General features: G+C 39.5%; 1 protein-coding gene across 2 annotated transcripts in view; it reads left to right on the top strand.

Moving 5' to 3' along the window:
• Positions 1-14,679, top strand: part of LOC121960984 (uncharacterized) — a 163,996-nt gene extending 149,317 nt beyond the window's left edge. The window contains exons 29-30 of one of the 2 annotated variants that reach the window (XM_088072334.1): positions 7,935-8,038; positions 14,289-14,679. In XM_088072334.1, coding sequence (XP_087928460.1) covers positions 7,935-7,999 — 65 coding nt within the window. In that variant the 3' untranslated portion in view covers positions 8,000-8,038; positions 14,289-14,679. Of the gene's footprint in view, positions 1-7,816; positions 7,867-7,934; positions 8,039-14,288 lie in introns of both variants that reach the window. The other variant, XM_088072336.1, reaches the window with a different exon arrangement.
• The last annotated feature ends 708 nt before the right edge of the window (positions 14,680-15,387 follow it).

Raw genomic sequence — 15,387 nt, forward strand, 5'->3', positions numbered from 1 at the left:
GACGCATGGTTAGCAGACACACACAAGCACGAACACACACACTTCCACCTGCAGACTTCCACAGAGAAATGCAGAAAGCAAGAATATTTAATGTATAAAATTTTGGCACTGCATGCAGACAGAGATGTGTAACTACTGATTCTTTATTTTTAACAGATTCAGCCTTTGGCAAAGCTCCTGCTCAAGGACAATTAAAAAGGGTTAGGCCATGTCAGTCAACACAGGAAGGCAGACGGCACCGAATGTGTGTGAGTGTGTGAGGCTGGAGCGGTGCTAGATGAGCAGCGAAGTGACCTGAGCCCCAGCCAGACTTTATTAATCAAGGCAAGGAAACGTGTGCAACCTCTCAAGCTTGGCCTAAAGACTTTGCTCGCTGTCTTCCTGTGATGTCTGCTTCTCCGTCTCCATGCTCCTCTGTTTGTGTTGTTGGCCTTTTTTTTCACCTCGTTTCTCTCTCTTTGTTGGCAATGCCTACCTTACAGTCTCCCTGTCTCTAGTATGTACTGCTGATAAATTTTGTCTCTGAGAAGATCAGATAGCAGCGTAGGGATTTCAAAACAATACCTCTTCAAGCAGGGACTCTGAAAGGTGGTAATGATTTACAGCATTATACCTGCGGAGACCCAAGAACTCCTGCGTCTCCATGATTCATCTGTTTCATCTTCTCATTACATGGCCACAGATGGATTGATGCCGGGTACCGCTACCCCTAAAACCTTGTTGTTTTTGAGCTAAGTTGTGCTCATTTGCAGTTTTTTGTGGTTGGTTGTGATTAAGTGTTTGTGGCTTCCCGTGGCTATTTTACTATTTGGTGCTTATCTGGCTTTCTTTGTGGTATTTTACAATCGGTTGTGGTTGTTTGTGTAATGACGGCTGTATGTGGTAAAGGCCATGTTCCCTATAAATCCTTACTTCCTGTCACACAATACTTTAACAACTTCCTTATCCTTGCATTGCTTTCTGTCTGTTTGTATTTATTTTTTATAAGAGGATAAGGTCACTACCAACCTGTTCTCAACCCTAGGTTGTCAAATACTGACACTTTGTTGCGCTCTTTTGTTTGTGATTTGATGTCAAAGGCACCCATTACTGTCTTTATGAGATGCAACGGGCTTTCAACTACTTCCATTGTAAATGCATCCATACTTGACACTGAGAGAAGCTGACTTAGGATAAATCGCAACAAAGTGCATGTAGGATGGGAGGGTCGGGGTTGAATGGGTCAAACAAAAAAGGCTTTCATCCAGGAGACAGCAATTCATGAACTGTGTGAAACCAAAACTCAGTGTTGTTTTAACGTCACATTTCTTAACTGACGTCATTTAACATTAAGTTATTGTTGCATAACAAACTTACTCATTTTAACCCAAAACACATCTTTTATCTAAACCAAGTAGGCCTAGATTTGTTGCCTAAGGTTTCATTTAAGTTCAACATTAGATAGAAATACTGACACGGATGGAGCCTTCTGTCTACATTCAGTGTTTATTCCAACAATATGTGCATGTTTTCTGAAAGCGTACTGATCAAACAGAGCAGCACCATGAGGAAATGCAGGGGCAGTGTTGCATAGTTCAAGTGAGAACTGAAGGAAAAAATTAAGGAATGGTGCGAATTAGTAATATAGTGAAAATAATTCTCCGTCCACATGTCACAACGTATTAATGACCTCACAGACCACTGTCGTCTACAACACTGCCTCCTTTTCAACCATAGATTTTGATAATACCTAGATAACGGACCAAAGGCGATGCCTAGTCATTCCAATGGAGGTGCTCGTATGGTGCATACACCAAAAACGTTTTCTAGCTTCCTGGTTTACTTCTGCGGTATGTGGCCCACTAAATAGCACAGTAGTGTTCCTCCTGCTGGCCCCACTTGTGAGTTCCTTCTCGACTCGTAAACTTTACATTGTAGTGACTTCATGGATTTTATCATCTCTTTTCTCAGCTTGACGAAAGTTTTACAAATATCAAACCACCCTGGCTCAAAAATTCAGAACAGAAAAAAAAATCATAATTGACCTAATTGGAGGTATCCTGTCAACAGTTTTAAAGATGTTTCTCTTATAATGGTAGCCTATTGAGAAAAAAAATGCTTTTTGGGCTGTGGGGGATTTTTTTTTTCTGCAATACAGTGCATGGCCACTGGGAAAAATGCTGCAAGGTTTGAGTGGTGTTCCTGGGGGCCTCATTTAACAATATGTTGCCTAATTTGTTGTGTGAAACTTTAGACTCTACCCTCTAGTGCCATCTATTGTTTGTATATTCTATGCTGGCTTGAAGTAGTATGTGGCCAGTGATGTTTACAACATATGATACTGACATTTTTTTTCATACATAATGGGTCTTTAAATGAGCCTTAAATCTAACTGCAACCATGTCACAACATCAGTTGCTTGTTACAATGTGTTTAAGATGTGATGCACATCGAGACATAAAAGGGTTTCCTGTGCATTGCTATTTGATGATCTGGTAAGTGATCAGATCGTCAGGACCAGCATTGATCATGTTCAGAGGACGTTTCCAGGTTGTTTTTTTTTTTTTTACAAGCTAGTTGCACACAGACAAAAGAGTACCAAAAATAGATGTAATTACTTTCAGTACCAGTCTCATTTTATGCCCTACAGCGGAAGTTCTTGAAATTACAGTAATTATGAATTATTATTGAAATTAAAGTACAGTGCTAATCGTGAAACCTTTGAGCTTAAGTTTTACCTCTGCAGAGTGCTAGGTCCTCAAATGTTCTAACTCCTTTTATTCACAAAGAAACTCAATGGATATCTTCAGTAAAGTCTGTGGAATGAAGAGAAAAATAGCCTTGAAAAGTTGCTTTGTTAGAAACTTTGAGAAATCTAATGGCAGTTATCACTGAGTATTGCTCCTGCTGAATATTGCTGACGTGATTTGAGCAGTATGCTGTCAAAAGAATATGCAGAAACAGATTTAGCTGTGAAGTACATTTCACTTGGGGGTCTCAACATTCCTATACCAAATGATGCAAATAAGGCGTAGGAGAATGGTTAATGTGATTGCATGAGTGATTGCAGGGTTGATTGATGCTTGGCCTCTTTTAATAAAAAGTTGGTGACAAATAATGTATTTTTTCGTCAAAAAGGAAAAGGAGTTGAAGTACAGCAGGAGTTTGGGAGGAAAGTACCCAGACAAGTTGGTGCAATATTGACTGTGCCATCTGTGATGTGTGTGACTTCAAAGCTACAATTACTTTGAGCGGTTTTAAGACTGATACCTGCTCATGTTAAGAGGCAGCCTCTCACCTCCGGAGAGCTGCCTGCCAGACGAGAAATAATTCATTTTTAAGAAACTGAGGCAAGGGCAAATTCTGCCGCGCAGCTCTCTTCACATCCATCTTCAAAGAGAACCAAGTTCCTATATGAAACAATGGAATATTTGGCTTCTTATTCATGTCATGGGGCTTTTTGCCAGTGCAGGGTCCTTTAATTCCTCTATTGTTACTGACAGGCCCTACTGGGAAGGCCTAAGAGGCTTTTTGGACCCCACTGGACACTCTTAAACATAGACCAATCAGAATGCACAATAACAAGTTGAACATTCATTCCAGAACTGCGGGGATTTCGGTATCGGGATGATCTCCATCTTTAGAGAGACAATAAAAAGTCCCAAAGACATCCTGGGTGTTTCCACGAGAGGCCATTTTGTTCGCTGCAGCTGTTTCCTCATGTCTCTTAAATGACAGCTTTGCTGCAGCCATTAACATGCATGCCACTGAAACAAGTATTATAGTTTAATTCCTACCATGAAAAGCTTCCAGAGGCATAAAAACGGAGCCACGATATGGAGTGGGGGGTGCAAAGACAGACAAGCTCCAGAGGCCTCATTGCTTGTGTGTTGCGTTGACTTAATGGCAAATGGATGTCATTGGAATTTCGAGCGAGGCAGCAAGATCTTATCGCGCAGATAAATGAATTAATATTTTACACTTCAGCTGGATTTTTTTTCCAGCTACAAGAAGGCTAGAGTTGAGGGGGGAGTCAAGTAAATTAAGAAAAAAGAAAAGAGAATGAGAAAGAATAGGAGAGAAATAAGAGCTTGGGATGTGAACTCTTCTAATGTTATTCAGAGGCAGTGAGTCATGTAAGAGAAAAGGATCTTTTCTTGTACCAGTCAAGGACATTATCTGCTCCTGCTAGCAGTTATTAGCATTAGCATTTATATATTCAATGCAATTTTGAGGTCTGGTGATACTCTGAGGGGTCAGGAGAGAAAAACGAAATGAGAGAGGAAGGATAAAAAAGGTCTTTTCTCTGTGTGCAATTGGCGCTAACCAGGACAGAATAACCAATGAGGTAAGACACAAGGACATTTCATGCTGGAATTCAATCTGTGATCACAGCTCAAATTCTCTCCATCAACAGGAGGAGGCCACACCTTGGAACAAAGCAGAAATAATATGGACAATTTAAGTGTGATTAATGCTATGTATATATATATATATATATATATATATATACATACATACATCATGCACTGATTCAGTAAAATATTGTACATGCAGCAAGTTAAACCCATCCAAGATCCACACTCTAGAGATGTGTGATAACGTTTTTGGGTCAGATTGTATTTGAAGCAATGGTTTGAATAATTGAAAATTGGGTGTTAAATTGTGTTTTCCATGAAAGAAAAGTGGGGGAGGTGATCCACTTGATGGACACACACACACAAAGTGTCTGGACATAGTCAGCTAATGGTTTGTCCCCCACCAGCACAGGAGGGTCAAAGATCATGAGCTCAAGCACTCAGGATGGTTTGACGCAGTTAAATGCATCATCTGTTCAATTTGAAGACAATAAAAGGCGATCAAAATGGACTATACCTCGCTGCATAATTGGGAAATTTGGGCCATAATGATGCAGATGATTTTAAGATTCTACCTTTTGAGAAACGGCCTCCTTTTGAAACTGCTGCACAGCTCTTTAACAGAATATACAGCTGGATTTTAGAAGTCATTACTGGTTTGCAAAAAAAAAAAAACTTCCAGAAAATACCCCAAAGATGTAGGTTTACTTCCTATTCTTTCACTTACACTACCAAACTATTGCTTTTATCCCTCTGAATTATTGTTCATGTGTTGTAAAAAAAATACACCTGCAACTTTTCATTTTATTTTGTTTTATTTAATTAACCAATGATGAAATATGCACTTGAACATGCAGTTTCAAATGTCTAAGCACCATTATACTCTGTTTCTTCAACTAAAAAGACAATAGCTGCTCCCACTCCAGTGATAGCAGTGCTTTTCATGCACCTATATCATTTTAAAGGCAGATGGGATGTAATGCCCATCTTTTCCAGTGGCGATGTGCATTAAGGAAGCTCTGAAAACAAAATGAGCTTTTTCTGTAGAGACAACAGCGCTAAAAAAAGGGGGGGGACAAGAAGAAAAAGCTTTGTGACTAAAACAGTTCTTCATTTTAATATAGAGCAGCGACAGCGAGAAAGCCACAATCCATGAATCTTTTATCGACATTCATATTTCAATATAGCTTTACATACTACCTACGTGAAATATCATCTTTACAGTGCATAAATTCATCCTTAGTGTGTCCACAAAAGTCATCTAATCTCCGATATAATGACTCTCTTTATTCTCATCATCTTTGTGTTTGTTCCATGAGTAATTTGGGGGGGCCCTAAGTGTCACAATTTGCCCCCCCACCCTTTTCACGCACACACCCACAGCCCACCTTGTCCTAGACAGTCATTGTGCGGTTGTATTAAGTGGTAGGGGGCAGAAGAGGAGGGGACGGGGCACAGTGAGGGGGGCACATTCTCTTCTGAGGCTGACTTTGAGATTGTTATTATCATTTTCAAAGCATCAAAGCTTTCTCTCTCGCTTTCTCTCACTCTCTCTCCATCCAAGCTTAAAGAGATGAAAGTTTGCCTTTGTTCCATCCCCTGCTACATTACCTCTATGCATTAGGCCTCCTCTTTATCCGTGAAATTACCTTTTAGCTTTCTCATTCAGCGCAGGCAGTCTGCATGCGACGAGATGGCTCACACTTTTTCACCACATCATATCCCCCCTACACACACCTCTCTCTCTCCCTCTCTCTCCCTCTCTCTCTCCTAAAAAGATTGTTGCATTTGCAGTTTGATTTTGTCTACACCTCTCTCTCTCTTTCTCTCTCTCTATTTCACTGTATCTCTCTTTCCCCACTTCGTATAAGGTCCATCTGTCCCTTCATTACATGGTTAGTGTTGTTCTTTGATCGTTCTATCTCCAAAGCAAACACAGGGGTCTGTGTTGTTCCCCCCATCACGCAGATGGCTCGGATATGATGGCTGAGATGCTTCTGTTCTCGCTGCTGTTCAGAGAGCCACTTTCCCGGCCTCTTAAAGCGCTCTTTGAAGCTGACAGGAAGCACTCTAAGAGAGAAAAGTTGCTTGATCGTCATGCAAAAATACCCCCCACCCCTCCCTTTTTGGTTATTTTTTTTCCGCTTTGATTGGGCTGATCTCTGTCTTTCTGTCTCTTTTCTATCTATGTGGCCATCTATCTATCTATTCACTCCTGCTGTTTCTTTAAGCAACAGCCTCTAAAGTGGAATCTTGAGACCAGGTGAAATGACTTTATACAGCCATCGTGTTTTACAAGCCACAGTAAAATATTCTCCTAACTAACATCATTACAAGCAATGAATGCAGAAAAGTGTAAGGGTCAACGCCTCTGCAACCAGTGCCAAGTCAATAGATTTAATAAATGTCCCCCTGTCCATAAAATGCTTATATAGGAGTGGCCGGTGTGTTTGCTTTGCAAAGCAATACACGTGAGTAAAAGTCCTTTCCACACTCATAAACTCATCTCCAGAGAAGCACTTACTGGGCATTGTTTGGCCGCAAGACTTAATATACAAATGAGCAAAAGTGTATAGCCTAGTGTAACAATGAGATACACACAGACGGAGATACACACACACATATTCTACACAGCTGGAATGACTCTTCGCAGACTAATGTAATTAATAGCTTTTTATCCATGTAGAATTTGAAATGAAGATGTAAATTGTTCGTTTAACATAGCCATAGGACATGGAGGCTTCTGCTGTCAAAGTCAATTACAGACTCAGCATAGTCCCAGACTTTATGAAAACCTAATCAAGATGTGGTCTGTGTGCGTGTGTGTGAGTGTGTGTGTGACTGTGTCTGGACAGATGAGACATGGAGTGCGAGCTTGTACGCATACATTTGTGTGTGTGTGTAGCTTCTGTGTTAGTGTAAGCAGAATGTTTTACGCTGATTTTGGGGCAGTTACGCAGATATAAAAATATCTACAAACCAGATCTTATCGGCAGAGATAGAAGCTAGTTCTGTTTCAGCCAGTATGGTGGAGGAGGGTTATCATCTTGCAGAAGTTGCTGTAGTCTGTCTAATGTACAATCTAACTGAAGTGGTTGTATTTGTACAGTGGTAAAGTCAGGATGTAAATTAGTGCGAGGTCAGTATAGGTTTTATCAGACTAGACAAAACATAACCATAAACAAATGATAGGACAATATGAGAAGAAATTACAATAGATTTGATCATCTAATGTAATGATGTATAATGAAATAAAAGTGTAAACACACACTTGAATGTACACAGTGACACAGTGGTATAACTAGCTGGAAATGATTTGTCAGTTAACTGATGGTTAATTGACAATAAATGAAACTCTTTAAAGGTCCAGTATGTAAGATTTAGGGAGATACCGGCAGAAATGGAATGCTATATTTATTATGTTTTCATTTGTACATTATCACCTTAAACTAAGAATCATTGTGTTTTCTTAACCGTAGGACCCTGAAACAACAAGCCCATGATCAGTGCCGGTGCTGCTGGGCCTCTGGTGAGCATCTGTCACCCTAGTATTTGCTGTGTGTCACCGTTGGACCTTGTTTGCTTTTTTTTCCACAGATTCATATGTTGAATTGGCATCAGACATGACAGTGCCCGTTAGTGTATTAAATCACTCTGACTGACACTTCAGCTCAGTGCACGATAAGAGAAACAGATATGAGGTGAGTAAACAAAGAACTAAAGTCAAGAGGGATTGAGATGTATTACATAAAGTAAGATTATTTTTCTTTAGCCATTGAGCTCTTTTGCAGAAACAGTTACTGATGGCTTGTGTTATTGTTCATTGGCAAACAGTAAATGTGCTTTGTTCTTTCAACATTTTATTGTGCTGTTAATGTGCTAACTGGCTAGCTAGCATCAAGATTGTCTTCTGGTTTCCCTTTTTGAATGAAAATTGCAAACTACTGCCATCTGCTGGTATGGAGAGTTATTTCCTTTCACACAGGCACAGAACATATGTGCTGGTTGGTCGTTGGCTGTAGTCTTTGCGGTGTGTTCATGAGCAACTTTTTGGCAAAAACACAGGTGATGTGAGGCAACGCAACAGGCTTTGTTGTCACCAGTTCTTTGTATCTACATAGGGAGCAGGTCCTCGTCCGCAGAGTCGGCCATGTTGTTTCTACAGTAGCCCACAATGGCCAAATCAAACACTAGATTAAACCATTGGCATTATCACATAATTACCGTTACGTTACCATAGTTCTCCTTCATGCTTCTCCAAGATGCCACTAAATCCTACACACTAGACCATTAAGAAAAAATGTCAACAATTTACTGGTTGCAGCTTCTCGCATGTGAAGATTAATTGTTATTGTGGTCTTGTAGAATAGTAAACTGATCATCTTTGGGTTCTGGACCATTGGTTAAACAAAACAAGCTACTTAAATGCGTAACTTCTGGCTTTGGCATACTGTAATGGCCGTTTTTGTATTATCAAGATAATAATTGATGATGAAAACATTTCTTGCAGCCCTTGTTATTTCCGCAGGCAGATTAGGGACAAGCTTTACTAAATGGCTTTAATTCATCAGTGTATTTCCATAGTGTTTATAGTAGAAACCAGTGCACAACAATAAAGCCACAACATATTATCTGAAAAGAAGGACTCCATTCAGTTTTTTGCCTACTGTTCATCAACCGGAGCTCTTTTTTTTTTTTTAAATCCACATTTCTATTTACTAATACTACGCTGTTTATCACTCCTAAAGTCGAAAACAGTAGCGAAAAATCTTGTCAAACTTTCTAATGCAACTTGTCATGCCAATGGACAACTGACACAAATTCTGTTGACAGAACTCAAATACCCAAATGAGCTCAGTGGAGTAAGCCATGCAGATGGAGGTTTGCTTGTGTGGAAAGTCATTTATAAACGCCAAGGGTAGCCATTCATGCTCAATGATTTAGGACTTTCAAAACACATTTCTAGCTCATTTGAATAATAATGGTCATAAAAAACATTGCCTGAGGCGCAGCAAGCATACATCAAGCAACAACAAATGCCTTCTGAAGTTGTCGAAAGGCCCACAAACACGAAAACAATTAGGGCACACAACTTAATTTGCGAAGGGTATGTTTCTCTGTTATGCCACGCTCATTTTAATGAGTTTGAAGGCAGTAGTGTCCTGTAGTTTGTGCTGCTGATTGATTGACTGTTGCAGCCATACAGCGCAAGCTTAGACAGACCTCTATTAAACCTCACTATGTGTTTGTAGGCATACACAGTTATGTCTGCTTACACATGCATGCACAAAAACACATTTTACTTTCCTTGCTTCCTTATGCCTGACTTAATCACACCAGGTAGCTGATGATAAGACATTCAAACACCCGTGTGCACACTCACACAAAGCTGGATCAAACAAAACCTATCCACTTCAAACAGATGACCTCATGATTGCCTTACATCAAAACTAGCATGCAATTAAGGCTGAGTAGTGTTCATCAGCCTAGCTTCGCTTTGTCCAGAGGCTTTTCATTGTCCAGCACACTTAGCAGCAAACATCATTGTAGAGAATCAAAAGATGAGTGCAATTACATATTGCCAATCTGTGGGAGAAAAAACCTTAACCCTTAACTTCTCTGGGAAAAAAAGAAAAATGTGATTTAACCATACATTCTTGTCATGTGGCTGGCTTGACCCAAAAGACTTAAAACATAGGAAATAATATCAGTGTAAAACATGAAAAATATACTAAGCATGCTGTATGGTATAATAAAACTGTTTATATGTTAATATGGCTTAATGTAATTAAATCGTTATGTATTGTAAATGTGTCAAGGTAGTCTTATTGTTACACTCTTTATGTAGCGTATAATATAATAGTGTATTTAAATGGTAACTGCGTTGTGTCACAAATGGCGAACATCATTACATCCGAACCATTCAAAGTAACAGTGATGCACAGCATCTGACCAAGGAATTTATTTAAAGATTTTAAAAAAATTAGTCTCAAACTTTCTAATTTCACCCACTCTCTCAGCTGCCCCAACCAATTGGCCAATTGGTTGGTTTCACTAGTTAAATTTTATACATCTCTCACTTTCACTTTCACTGATATTTTGCTGGACATGTACGTCGTCACGCACACTTTATGCTTGTTACATGCATAGTGTCTTTCCAAGATAAACTTCCTTTTTTTTACAGGAAGAACAGTTAAATGCATATAGCCTCTTATCAGAATAAACTTAAAATGTCGGTAAAACATAAACATTTTTTGGGGGGGTTTACTTCCTTAAGTTTAGGCAACAAAAGCACGTAGTTAGATTTAGAAAAAAAACATCATGGTTTGGCCTGAAATATGTATGTTTTTTACGAATAAAAAGTAACATTACGTCATGTATTAGTTTCACACAAGACACATAAAGTGGTCACTGGAGTTAAAGTCCGACGTTTATTTGACCCACCCTCCCTATGCAGACTTTCTTGCTCTTTAAACTACAGCATGACACCGACCAGTGCATCTCATACCACTACAAAAAGGTGTTTGTACAGTATTGCCTTTTATCCATAGTTATTTGCTGTGTTGTTTGGTGGTGTGCAGTAAAAAATGTTACAATCATGAGGAATTTTAAAGGTGAATATATTGTTTCCTGAGATACTGTAGTCAGATTATGTTGTATTGAACAGACAATGCTGATCAACATTTCTGAATAGCAGCATCCCTAATAATATGCTGAACATCTTCAAGAGGAATGCTTGATTCATTATTACAACGTGCCAGGTATGTACATTTTGATTTGAGGTGTGTGGAATAATAAGGAATGTAAAATAATGAGAAAAGATCGGGTAACAAGACAACATCTCATAATTACAACAATGATCTCATTCCACAAGAAACATGGCAACTTGTTTGCCAGGTGGATGCTGAATACTTCTATGAGGTTTGAGCTTGAATCACAAACTGATTCTTTTTCCTGTTCCATAGCTTGTCATACACAGTGGCCTCACCGATTGGCTTTTGTTGTTTGTGTAACAATGAGAATCACAAGTTTGTCTGTCTCCGCTGGAGACCATGTACACCATCCAAACAGTACATGCGTGCACAGATGAAACAACATGCAGACGACACGCGTACACTCTTTACGCACAGAGGACAATACCCACGGCAGCCTAGGTGGAACTGACACAAACAAACACGCACAGCTCGCTGACTAAAAAAGCTCCCAGCAAACAATGCAAAGTGAAAAGATATTAATATTTAAATAGATCATTTGCAAGATTGGTATAATTAGCGGCTCATATTCATGTATTCACTTCAGGGATATCACATTGAGACATGTCTACTTATTCAAATAAGATGCAACATGTCACAGGGTGCATATATGCAAATGCACATATGCCGCTAATTACACATTGCCTGTCACAAAGAGAGAAAGGCTTTCAGCAAAAATGTTCAAAGTTTTCTGTGAACTGTTCATCCAGGCTGCTCAGGCTGCTCAGGTCTAATTAAAACATGCATGTCCCCAAGGCCTTATCAAAGCACTGTAGAAATATGTACATCTCAAATAGAGGAGAATTAGCTAAATAAAGGACCTCCCTGGTGCTTTTGTCCTGCTCACATTCCTGGCTCTACACTAACAAACTTTATTTCTGATTGATACTGATAGTCCACCGCAGGGATTTGAGAATATTTTGACCTGAGGCGGGAGACTTTTATTTTGACATCTCCTCCCCTGGCACAATTCCAGATTTGATACCGTACTTGACACCAGCCATATTGAAGGCTGTTGTGACAGAGATTGTAATTTCAATGAGGTGGAAATGAGAGGTAAACCTTCCTGGAAGTGTTGTCTAATTAACCAAATGATTTGGCCTCTAGGTTGGCTCCTGACAAATTGTACATTGTTAGATTGATAGCAGTGTTTATTTTAAGGCATCAAAAGAAATCAAAAGCTATTGGACTTTTTTTTAATTGCAGCAAAACTTTGGCTGATCCTTACCGAGAATATAATTCCATCATAGTTTTATTCAATGTAAATCAATGGAGAATCAAGAAGAATCATGAAGAAAATCGTGAAAAGGTCCAGTGTCAGATTTTATGGGGATACATTGGCAGAAATAGAACGTGAGATGATGAGTATGTTTTCTTAAGTGTATAATCACCTGAAAATAAGTAGCCACAGTAGCCCAGAACAGACAAACCAAGAGGAATAGCAGCAGTAAGGGATTTAACATTTTCGCAGCTTTGATTTACGACCCCAAACTAATAACAGACACACAATAAAAACACATTTTCACAATATCGAACCTTTACATCACCTGGTCTTTTTCCTTTGGAGAGAAAGAGATCTTTGCAGGTAATTCAGCTCCCAGTAAAAACCTCCTGGATAATGAACATTGAAGGAATTGTAACTAGGCAAAGTTTCAGCTGGTTGCAATCTGCAATCCTCACCCCTAGATGCCACTAACCCCCCTAAATCTCAGACACTGCTCCTTTGAAATGATCAGTTCTATCCAAATATTTACATCTAACCTTGTCTGATACTGGATATATAGCATGTAAGATATTTTCAACATGCAGCATCAAGGTTGAAATCCATTTACCTGTCAAAACCACTTCTTATGTGTCATTTCATGCTGTATGGGTGCAACATATGTGTTGCTGAAGCAACTGTGGTTGAAGTCATCCATTCCATGGAGTCCATTCTGTTTGACCAACACGCAAATGGGGCTTTAAAATGCATTTACATGTTGTGTCAGTGTGAATTAACAAACACTCAGTACTTTTACATTTGCTTTTCTGACCAGTGGGGAAAAAATTGTAGTTTAAGTAAAGTCTCTTTAAAAAAAATCTGACAGGTATAACAAATGCACCTGGCAGAAATGATCACTTAATAGGACATTTGTGTCTCACTCTCTTGCTTTCAAATACATATGCATTCATGTTAACACACATTTGCATTTGCACACACAAACACAAAGGCTAAAGCATCCACTCTGGAGAGCTCAGAGTGCAGAGCTGTCCAGAAGCGCCCGTCTGTGTGAGGAAAATGTATGCAGCTCAAATCAAAGTGATGTTGCACACAGTAATCTTTCTCTATTAAGGATGTCACATTTTGCAATCTTTTCGCAATTGCGGCCTAATATCCTTTACCACTCCACTGCTGGGCTGGTGAGCTTCTGCAAGCACGCATACACACATCCACTCACTGTCTCATCACACACATCCACGGTGTGTAGGTATCCTGCTGAAGGAGTCAGTCATGTGTGTCTTTCAGATAGGAGTTGAGAAAGCCCTTGATTAGGACAGGAAGTCATGTGTGTAAAATTCACACTTTTTGCCACCACTGTCTCTCCGTACATAGCGAAGGTAGTGTGTGTGTGTGTGTGTAGCGCACACTTCTATAGAGATCATAATTAACTGACGTAAAGGTAAATAGTAATATAAAATTAATTACACGCTAACAGTGAATTCCTTTGTACCTTTTAAAGTGAGCTCAGTTCTAATTTCGGGGTAAAATAATTATATCCGGAGCTGTTTTGGAAATGAAAGGCCTTGCCTCAGCTATGAAAGGCAAATTATTTACACTTGGTTTGTTTCTGATGATAAAATTCAAAATGGGGACCCAACAGTCTTGTGAACTGGAGATAAAAGTGGCTATTGTCTAATTCTACTGATCTTCCTCAGGTGCATTTAGATCTTTATTTTCTGCTTCATGATTAAACTCCATTTACTCAGCAATGCCCTGATTCACACACTGATAGTTACACAAATTTCCCTTAGCATGCCAATGTTAACCAATTGCCACCTCCACTGAAGCAAATTGCAAGTCCACCTAAATGTAACCCAGTGCATTTTAATGTATTCATATTTTTTAGACAATATTTTTACAATAGTGTCTAGTAGGGAAAATTGAAACTTTTAATAAAGAAACATTTTTTTCATTGTTTCTCATTCTGATGTCTTTCAGTTACCAAAATGCCTCTAAGAAACACCAATGGACAATGTTCTTGAACGGCCTGCGTCCAGCTGTTGAGTTGGATGGAGGGAGCGATGAAGTGATCAAGATGCAAAGAGCAAAGAAGCAAGCTTTTTTAGTTGAGAAAAAGTGAAGGTCACCAATTTCTCAAGACACAGCATGTCATGTGACTGCATTATCTTATTATGGACTACTGATGCAACTGTCACTGGGGAAATTGCCATCTCTGCCGCTTCTGTGATGGATTTCTCCCTGATTGCTGAACAGTGTTGGGAGTACGCATTGCAAAAGTAACGCGTTTAGGTGATGCATTACTTTTTGCTGTAACGCAGTAATATAACGCATTACTAATAAAATGTATTTAATATTATGCACGTTACAATCTCAGTAACGCGCGTTACAACGCATTTAAACCCCAAATTAAGTGTTTTTTTTTTTTAAATTTTGTTTTGTTTTTTGTTTTCAACATCGCGAGCTAATAGATCCGTGATCGCGAGACGTTCCAGCACCGGAAACAATCCCGCGAGTAAGAGTGTTTCCTGTTGCTGGAATTCGATGGTTGAAACGACTGCAGATACGGATTACGCACTTGCCAGATGGACATACTCTCATTATTTTCCGCTTGTCAGAGAAAATGACAAGAATACAATAGTAAAATGAAATCGAGAGAACTCTCTACGTCGATAAATAGCACCAGTAACTTGAAGTAACACCTGGACAGGTGCCGCGCTAATGCTAAGCTAACCGAGAGAGTTGCAGGCGTGGAGAGGAGAAGGAATACGGAGGACGAGAGCGCCGGCAAGACAACAGGAATTTAGTTTCTATCGACCTGCCACGCTGCTTGAACCCCAGTGGAAGAAGAGTATGTTGTTGAAGATATGAAAACTGTTGACAGGCAAACTCCCTGTCAACACCAGCAATGACAAGGTAAGGTAACGTTGCCATGGAGACTCGTTGATATACAGTATAGGTCACTTGGCCATCTTACTAGAGTCTCTGAACTGTTTTACCTGGACATTGCCTATCATAGCCACCTAGGGGCAGCGGCAGCTTTAGGCCTAGTGGCCGGCTGTGCAGCGCCTAACTGCTG

The sequence above is a fragment of the Plectropomus leopardus genome, chromosome 21 (assembly GCF_026936395.1).
Source record: "Plectropomus leopardus strain MGB_pleo_1.0 chromosome 21, ASM2693639v1, whole genome shotgun sequence".
Classification (NCBI taxonomy): Eukaryota; Metazoa; Chordata; class Actinopteri; order Perciformes; family Serranidae; genus Plectropomus; species Plectropomus leopardus.